The sequence below is a fragment of the Hyperoodon ampullatus genome (assembly GCF_949752795.1).
Source record: "Hyperoodon ampullatus genome assembly, chromosome: 7".
In the NCBI taxonomy this organism is placed as follows: domain Eukaryota; kingdom Metazoa; phylum Chordata; class Mammalia; order Artiodactyla; family Ziphiidae; genus Hyperoodon; species Hyperoodon ampullatus.
Window position 1 is genome coordinate 89,278,571 of NC_136920.1, and position 9,358 is coordinate 89,287,928.

The 9,358-nt window shown below is 46.5% G+C and overlaps 1 protein-coding gene across 3 annotated transcripts; it reads left to right on the plus strand.

Annotated features, from left to right (window-relative positions):
* Positions 1–484: 484 nt before the first annotated feature.
* Positions 485–8,973, plus strand: RPUSD4 (RNA pseudouridine synthase D4; the record flags this gene model as incomplete). Of its 3 annotated transcripts, none has more annotated exons than XM_079707568.1 (7): positions 485–670; positions 1,055–1,220; positions 2,475–2,676; positions 5,919–6,012; positions 6,087–6,231; positions 7,877–7,974; positions 8,449–8,973. In XM_079707568.1, the coding sequence occupies 7 exons, from the start codon at positions 485–487 to the stop codon at positions 8,686–8,688; spliced, it is 1,131 nt and encodes a 376-aa protein (XP_079563694.1). In that variant the 3' UTR covers positions 8,689–8,973. The 3 variants fall into 3 exon arrangements, with proteins under 3 accessions (XP_079563694.1, XP_079563695.1, XP_079563696.1); XM_079707569.1 differs by having other exon boundaries at positions 8,452–8,973; XM_079707570.1 differs by having other exon boundaries at positions 5,919–5,985; positions 6,153–6,231.
* Between the last annotated feature and the right edge of the window lie 385 nt (positions 8,974–9,358).

Here is a 9,358-nt window from a genome sequence, read left to right on the forward strand (position 1 = left end):
ATTAAGGACGCGAGGCGTCCCTCGAGGGATTGGCCGAGCACCCGGGACGTGGTTGCCAAAAGGGACGAGGTGGGCGCCTCAGACGGCTCTGGGGCGAGTGTTCATAGGGCACGCTTCTCCCGGGCGCGGGGGCGGGGAGGTGGTTTTGAGTGGGGTCGTCTGTTAAAGGGAGGAACGGTTTCCCAAGACAGGGGTCTCCGAGAACGGAAGCCCTGGGGACTCGGAAACGTTAAAGCGTTGAGGCACCGGCATTTCCCAGCCCCAACCCGGCTTCACCACACACTCACCGCGTCTCCTCCAAACACCACCGCTCCAGTTGCAGCTACCAGCCGGCGCAGCCGCACTTAGCGCTCATCGTCCCCACGTGACTCGCCCGGGACCCCGCCCCGCCCGCCCCACGTGACCCGCAGGGCCCACCCACTCCCTCCTCCCTCTAGTCCGTCTTCTGCGCGCGGGCTTAGCTCGCACCTCCCTTCTCGGCAAGATGGCGGCTCCTAGCTGTAGTGTGCCTGGCCTCTGGGTCCGGGGTTCCTGGCAGCGTCTGGGGAATCTCTTCACTTTTGTCTCAAAGCCACTTTGTTCCGCTGCTGCTGCCTCTCGGCCCCTGGATGCCCAGCGATTAGCGGAGAGGCTTCGAGCCCAGAAACAGGAACAAAAGACGAAGAAGCCGGTGAGCCCAGAAGGACCACAACTCCCAAGAGGCAGTGCGCTCACTGGTTTCCCAGGCCGGGAGGGAGGTGGGAGGGTCCTCTGACACGTGTCAAGTAATCAATGTCGAGGACTTGTGGGAGAATGGGGAGAATGGGGAGAAAGCGGAGGGGAGAGGTCGGAAGGATGCGGTATCTTCCTGTGGGCTGGGTCTCTGGCTCCTGCCGACCCCGGCCCTAAGCACCACGTGGGTACAGGCGAGACACACCCACCCCTGCGCTCAAATTACTCGGGGACGGGGCGAGTCTAATGCAAAAATACAGGCATTCCCTTCCCAAATTCTCACCCAGACTTACTGAAAGTCCTCCCCACCAGGCATTTACCGTCGCTCCTTCTCTCTCCGCAGGTGCCCACAAACCCTATTCAGCGGAGAGTGCAAGAACTACTGCGGTTCACAGAGCAGCTGCAGCGCGTCCACCCCAACGTGCTTGCTAAGGCGCTGAGCCGAGGACTTGTCCACCAGGACAAGGACCTTGTGGTCATCAATAAGCCCTACGGTCTCCCTGTGCATGGTAAGCAGCATGTAGGGAAGGGAGGCGGGCCGCTGCTGCCTTCTGCTACACGTAGGGGTAACTCTAACTTTACTGGGGGGCTCTCTGAAGCCTTGCTTTCAAAGTAATTAAACTTTTGTGGGGTACTGTCCTCTGTGAGGAACCAGTAAGGACGCAGAGATAAATAAGACAGTCCCCACCTTGCAAACATCTGGCAGCCAGCAGTGATTTATGGAATTTGCTGTGTGCAGACCTCCACCGAGGATTGCTATAGAGAAGGACAAAGGCTGTGTGGTTCCTGTCTTCAGATTATTTTCCATCAGGACTGGGAAAGAGGACATAACGTGTGTTGGTGTATACCTAACAAAACCCCAGGGTGCCTAGAACTTAATGGAAACCTTAATGTTTTTGAATAAATGTTAAATGTAGTTGTCAGAGACAGCTAGGGTGAGTCAGGAAAGACTGATAGAAAAAAATGCATTTGTGGAAAGGGTTTTGCTGGGGGAATAGGCATATTTTAGCTAGAAGAACGAATGTTTTGGGGGGAGGTATGGAGAAGGTTGTACATGAAAACAACGAATTAAATCAGACATTGCCGAGTGCTTTGTATGGTTTTTTTCCTCTCTTGATCCTTCCAGTAGCTTGCCTTTCCGTTCCCCAAGAGATAACTATTATCAAGATATTTACATTTTATAGATGAGAAAACTGAAAGTTGGAAAGAGTAAGTAATCTGTCCAAGGTCAATGGCTAGTTGTGAGGGTCCATAGAATGGAACCCAGGAATGTCTCACCCCAAAGCCCAGCCTCTCAGCTCTTCTGTAATGCCTCAGGAGGGTCTCATGGTCTTGCATTTCTCACTAGGGTTTACTTGGCAAATTCTCAAGCCTTTGTTTATATAGTGAAATATTGGTTCTCATCATTTTGGTTACTAATTTTAGTATGAGTACATAAAAAATATATATATATATACATATAGGTCTGAGGAGAAAGCCACATGCTCTAGGATGGTGCTTTTTAAACTTCAATATGCATATGAGTCACTTGGGCCTTTTGTTAAAATGCAGATTTTAATTAATTAGTCTGGGTTGGAGGCCTGAGATTCCTTTCTAGCAAGCTCCCTGGGCAGACTGATATGTTGCTAGTCCCTGGACCACAATTCAGTAATAAGGCTCTAGAAAGCATTTACTATTAATCCAGCAAGGGCTGTTGTCCCAGGTAGAGGTCTTTGGTGGTATCTTTTCCTGGCCGCTCAAACCTCTGGCTTTTTCCTTCTTAGGTGGCCCTGGGGTCCGGCTCTGCATCAGTGATGTACTGCCTGTCCTGGCGAAGATGCTTCACGGCCGCAAGGCAGAGCCCTTGCATCTGTGCCATCGGCTGGACAAGGAAACTACAGGCGTAATGGTGTTGGCTTGGGAAAAAGAAGTGGCGCATCAAGTCCAAGAGTTGTTTAGAACCCGTCAGGTGACAAAGAAGTACTGGTATGAAGCCCATCGATGGCGGTCGAGGTGGTGTAGGCACCCTTCCATCTATTCATCCGTTCATACAGCAGGAACTCCCAGTAATAGAAGGCACTGAACTTGGACGTGTGGGCATATAAAAATTATAGGAAACAGGTTTAGTGCTTAGGATATTAGAGTCTGGTGGCATAGTGGTTCCTAATTATGGCTCTACATAAAAATTATTAAAAATTAATTATATGAGTATACATGATTTCGTTCCTGTGGTAAAATGTCAGACAACAAAGATAAAGCAAAAAACTCCTGGAGAATCCACTCATTCTATTATTCTAGTTTCTTCCCTTGGGGTACTTTGGGTTTTATTCCTCTGGTGCTTACTCAACGTACTCACATATATGTCTGGTGCATACACTATGTGTGTATGCCTGTGTATGTTACATACAGATGTGTGTATATATATCACACTTTACAATGTATATTGTACTTTCTTTTTCCACTTAACTCTTTGTTTTGGGGGTCTTTTCCATGTTAGTGCATATAGATTTACCTCAGCTTTTTTAATAGAAGAAAATGCATGAGCAAAAATGAAACCTGCTCCTGTCCCCCACCTACTCGATTTCCTTCTCCAGAAGCAGTCCCTATTATTAGTGTCTTATGTAAACTTCCAGAGTTATATGGGGCATGTATAAGCATATTACTGTATAGCAGCAAATTTTACACTGCTTTGCATGCTGCTTTTTTCACTTGGATAGTATATCTTGGAGAGCATTTTGTGTTGTACATTTAGCGCTATCTCCTTTTTAATGGCTCTGTTGTATGTATTTGTTGTATGGATATCATAATTTCCTTATTGATGGGTGTTTAGGTACTTTCCCAATTTTCAGAGCCTATTGCAAAGAATATGTGAGTATATCCTTAGGACAGAGTCCCAGAAATGGAATTGCTGGGTTGAAGGGTACACACATTTGAAATTTGAATGGTTACTACCCAAATTGCTCTCCAAAATGGTTATGTCAGTTTTTACTCCTGCTAGGAGTGGTGAATATCTACCTCCCCTTATCCCTGACCAATGCATTTTTAAAAGGTTTGCCATTCTGATGGGTTAAAATATATATATGATATTTTATTTTCTGTTTCCCTGTGTACTAGTGATGTTGACTGTTTTTTTGTGTGTGTGTTTACTGGCTGTTTGCGTTTCCGTTTCTGTGAACAGACTATTTTCTTTTGCCTATTTTCTGTTTGATTTGTGAGTATTCTTTTTAGATTTTGCTTGTTAGTCCTTGATTTTGCAGCTGCTTTGTAATCTTGGGAGCCTTTAAAAAATCTGTATGCTTGAGACCCACCCACAGAGGTTCTGATTCATAAGTCTGGTGGGTGTGGGGATTGGGCATCTATATTTTTCAAAAGCTCCACAAATGACTCTGATGTAGAATCAAGTTTAAGAATCACCATAAGAAGAGATTACAGGTAACGGAGGAAGTTTGGCATGGTAGCTAAGAGCTCAGCAAGATCTGTGTTCAGCTCTCACCTGTGTCATTTACCAGAGTAGAACCTTAGGCAAATTACTGAACTTCTTTAAGCTTTGTCTTCGTATGGAAAATGGGAATAATGGAGTCAATGAGAGAGTTAAGTGAGACAGTGCATGTGAAGTGTTTAACACAGCACCCACATCACAGTAAAGGCTGAAAGATAGAAAATCAAGACTATTATTATGTATACAAGTAATCAAAATGTAAGTCTATAAAAAGTGTTATTTGTGAGAATTGTCTGTAAAAGTTCAGAATCGCTAACCATTTTCTGTATCAGGCTTCGTGGAAGACTTGGAGTCAGTTAATTGGGTCTCGATGAATGAAGGGTTTGATAGATGAGGTGGAGAAACGTGTTCCAGATTGTAGGAACAGCGGGCACTGTAGGAGTAAGGCCTACAGTCTGGTGTGGAACAGGGGGGTGGTGGCAGATAGTGCTGGAAGGGTCGGCGGGAACCTGGTTACTGACAGCCTTAAATACCAGGTGCAGGAAATAGAAGTTAGAAGTAGAATATAGCAGGCAACTGATTAGCACTTGCTGGCTTAGTATGATAACAATTTGTTATATTCTAGTTATTTGTTTGAGTCTCCTTACTAGATTTGGAATTCCTTAAGAACAGGGATTTTTGTCTTCTTGTTCATCCTTCTAGAACTAGTACCTACCAAAATCAGTGCCTATTTATATTCAGTGAATATTTACTGACTGAACGTTTTTGAGCAGTAGTGTTAGGTCATTAGAAAGGGTCAACTCGTAGTTACAACTCAGTGTAAGTATGATAAAATGTATCAGATAGCAGCCTAAACTGCTACCAACCTGCAGTGGGGTGTCCAGGGTGTGCAGTGTTATATCTGGGCTTGTGACTCCTGGGCCAGTGATTCTGTGTTACCCAGGAGAGCTGATTGACTGGAAGAGGCATGGACGTAAGGACAGATTAAAGAGTCTTCTGTCTGGTGTGATGGAGGGAAACCTCCAACAAGAGGGACTTACTGAGCTGTGGTTGGGGTTCCTGTGGCTTTTCTGAGCACAGTTCCTCCCTGTTTTATTGGCCTGGCAAATAGGCAGGAGCGGCCCTGTGAAATTTTCACTCAGTTCATTCATTTATTCATTTATTCCATATGCAGCTCGCACTTACCGTCTTTTATTATTTAAAAAAGAAAAACAGGGTACAAAACTGTATTACCCTAGTTTTACTTTAAGCTGTACATACTCATTTTTTTTTTTTTTTTTTTTTTTTTGCGGTACGCGGGCCTCTCACTATTGTGGCTTCTCCCGTTGTGGAGCACAGGCTCCGGACGCGCAGGCTCAGCGGCCATGGCTCACGGGCCCAGCCGCTCCGCGGCATGTGGGATCTTCCCCGACCGGGGCACGAACCCGTGTCCCCTGCATCGGCAGGCAGACTCTCAACCACTGCGCCACCAGGGAAGCCCCATACTCATTTTTAAAGGCTGGATGAGTGACCGTGTTATTAATATAATTTTTTTCTTGTTTTTCTGTTTTTTCCCCCAATGTTCTACAATCAGCACGTATTAGTTTAGTTGTAAAAAAGATAGGCTTATAAGGATAGTGTCAAGCTCTCAGGCTAAGCACTGTACCAAGAGATCATTTGGGACCCTCTGATCTTAAGAACTGACCTCAGTAGTGCAGGAGGTCCAGAGTTAAAACCTCTATGTAGCCGATGCAAGGAGAGCCTCACTCACCTTTGTGGCTTAAGCGAGGGTCTGTGTGTGTCCCCCCAGGGCCATCACGATGCACGTCCCGGTGCCCTCAGCGGGAGTCGTGGACATTCCCATCATTGAGAAGGAGGTGCAGGGCCAGGAACGACACCACAAGGTGGGTGAGCGCCTCCAGAGGGATGGGTTTGCTGCTCTTTCTTCGAAATTGTGTCCTGATTTCTTTGGCTCCAGATGACGCTGTCCCCGAACTACTGCATGGACAATGGGAAGATAGTGAGGGCACGGACCAGCAGGAACGCACACCTGGCTGTGACTCAGTACCGGGTGCTGAGCAGCACCCTCTCCTCTGCCCTCTTGGAGCTCCAGCCTATTACCGGTGAGGGTGCCACTGTTCTGCAGTGGGTGGAGAAGCCCCGCTGCCCCTCAGCTTCACCCAGGGCCTTGTGCTGGGCTCCGCCCCCTTCCCCCCAGCAGCTGGTATGATGGGGGCTCTGGGGTTGCACCAGAGCGTGCTTCCAGTGCTGATCTAAGGCTGGGAGCTTCCATAGGGATGACTGTTGAAAACAGTGTAGGTAGCAGAAGGATACAAATAGTTTGCTTTAGGCAGACTCCTACTCTTAATCAGTTTCCTGGGTGGGTGAGAAATATTCAGTTAAAATGATAGAATAAATCAATTCTTCCCTTCAGAAAATAAATAAATAAATAAATGGTTTGCTTACGTTTATTTAAAAATTTGCAAATTGATTCCTCAAAAAATGAAGCATAGAATTACCATATGATCCAGCAATTCTGCTCCCTGTATATATGCAGAAGAATTGAAAACAGGGATTCAAAAAGATATTGGTACACCAGTGTTCATAGCAGCACTATTCACAATAGCCCAAAGGTGAAAACAACCTACACGTCCATCAACAGATGAATGGAAAAACAGAATGTGGTACATCATGCAGTGGAATGTAATTCAACCTTAGAAAGGAAGGAAATTCTGACACATACTGCAGCACGGATAAACGTTAAGACATTATGCTAAATGAAACACAAAAGGACACATACTGTATGATTCCATTTATATGAGATACCTAGAGTAGTCAAATTCATAGAGACAGATAGTAGAGTAATGGTTACTAGGGGCTGGAGAGAGCCGGGGGCGGGGAGTTATTGTTAACTGGGTACAGAGTTTCAGTTGGAGGCAATGGAAAAGTTCTGGAGAGGGGCTGTAGTAGTGATTGCACAACAATGTGAATGTACTCAGTGCCACCGAACTGTACTCTTAAAAGCGATTAAAATGGGACTTCCCTGGTGGTGCAGTGGTTAAGAATCTGCCTGCCACTGCAGGGGACACAGGTTCAATCCCTGGTCCGGGAAGATCCCACATGCCACAGAGCAACCAAGCCCGTGTGCCACAACTACTGAGCCTGCGCTCTAGAGCCCGCGAGCCACAACTACTGAGCCTGCAAGCCACAGCTACTGAAGCCCACGCGCCTAGAGCCCGTGCTCCGTAACAAGAGAAGCCACTGCAATGAGAAGCCCCTGCACTGCAATGAAGAGTAGCCCCCGCTCGCCGCAACTAGAGAAAGAAGACCCAACAAAGCAGCGAAGACCCAATGCAGCCAAAAATAAATAAATAAATAAATTTATATTAAAAGAAAGGATTAAAATGGTAAATTTTATGTATATTTTGCCACAATAAAAAAAATAAATGTACAAAGCAATACTATTTCGTGTTATACAACACAATTATTTTTAAAAAAAGCATGGCAATGATAGACACCGAGTTGATAGCAGTGGTTATCTGTGGTGGAAAGGGAACTGTGGTGGCGAGGGGTATTTAGAGGCTTAACAGTATTTATAATGTTTATTTCCTAATAGCTTACTGTTTGTTATATTATTCTTTATACCTTATTGTCATTGGGGCTTTGCCGGTTTTCCTGTCCTTTGATTTAATATGATTAGAAGCAGATGCCACTAGTGGTATTGTTTCAATAGCGACTCATAAGTTTCCTCCCTCTCTTTTTTTAAAGGAATAAAACATCAGCTTCGAGTTCACTTGTCTTTTGGATTGGATTGTCCAGTCCTTGGTGATCACAAGTACTCAGATTGGAACAGGCTGGCCCCCCAGGTAATATACGTTTGACCCAACATGCAACAGAATAAGGGGGAGAACTTATGCTTTCCCCTTGTTAAGTCCCTGAAGTGAGTCACAGCAAAGATGTGTTGATTGTCTTCCGACACAGTACCATGCTAGTTATCTAGCTTATGGAGAAATTGAGAAGCAGTTAGGAGACTTTCTGAAGGCTCAAAGCAGGCTTTCATGCTACAGCTAAAGAGCCTTGGTGGAAACTTTGTTTTTTGCTGTTACAGCCCCTTCTCTTGGAAAGCCAGAGAATTGGCCAAGGAGAGCTTCCCTGGTGTGGTGGGTTTTCTCTTACATGGGCTCTGAACCCTTCCTAGAAATGGCCCCGAAGCAGGCTGTCCATCACTGTGTCTTCTGGGAGTTAGTGAGGGGGCCCCGTAAGTGGAGGTCTTCTGCCCCCACACGCTGGTCAAGGAGGAGCTGTTGGCCTTGTGCTCACGAGCTCTTTCCTCTGCACAGAAGCTGTCTGCCTGCATCCTGAAGAAGCTGGGGCTGCCGCAGTCCAAGGCCCGCTACATCCCCCTTCACCTGCATGCCTGCCAGCTGACTCTGCCTGCCCTGCAGGCCGGGAAGGAGGAACTCAACTTGGTCTGCAAGCCTCCTCGATATTTTGTCCATTCCCTGTACCGTCTGGGCTTAAAGATGCCGAGTCGGGATCAAAATGGGGACGAGGAAGCCACACACTCAGGAGCACAGTGAAGACAGTTGGGCAGTTTGCCCTGAATTCTTCTCTCTGTTTAAGGGACTCTGCTAACTTCTCACTTGGGACAGACTCCAGAAGAGCCAGGTGTGATGAGTTGAAGAAACAGCTGCTCAGGGCTCTTACTGAGGACTAGTGTCTGTTTTTTGACACTCTGGCCACATGCTGGAAAAGTCAGCAGGCAGTCTCCCTGCTTCAGAGTGGAAGAGAGCCCAGGACCAGGGGAACTAAAGCACAGAATCTGTGATCAGGAACTGTTTTTACCCAACAATAAAGCTCTTGATCTGTCAGGAAAGTTCCTGTGGTTGGAGAGAACATAATGGTTGTCTAGCTCATAGAGATTCAGAAGCAGCTTCTGCTGTCCTCATGGAGCTGCAGGATCTATCAGCAAAGCCTTCCTGCTTTATTTGTTCAGTCTCAGATTTTGTAGCCAGCGATCATAGACTACAAGGATTCCCTTCAGCCTCAGCTCGGGCCCCTTACTGTGCTAGTGACTGTGGAGCCTGCGAAGGGGTGTTCAGTGAGCAAGCAAAGCGGGTGTAAATGGCAGGCAGTTAACAAAAACGAGTGGAGCAAGCAGGGTGTAAGGCCGTGGTGGGGAGCACCCACATGTCTAAAGAGGGCAGTTGTTAGCTCCAGCTGTGGGTTGCTCTGTGGGAACAGATTTTC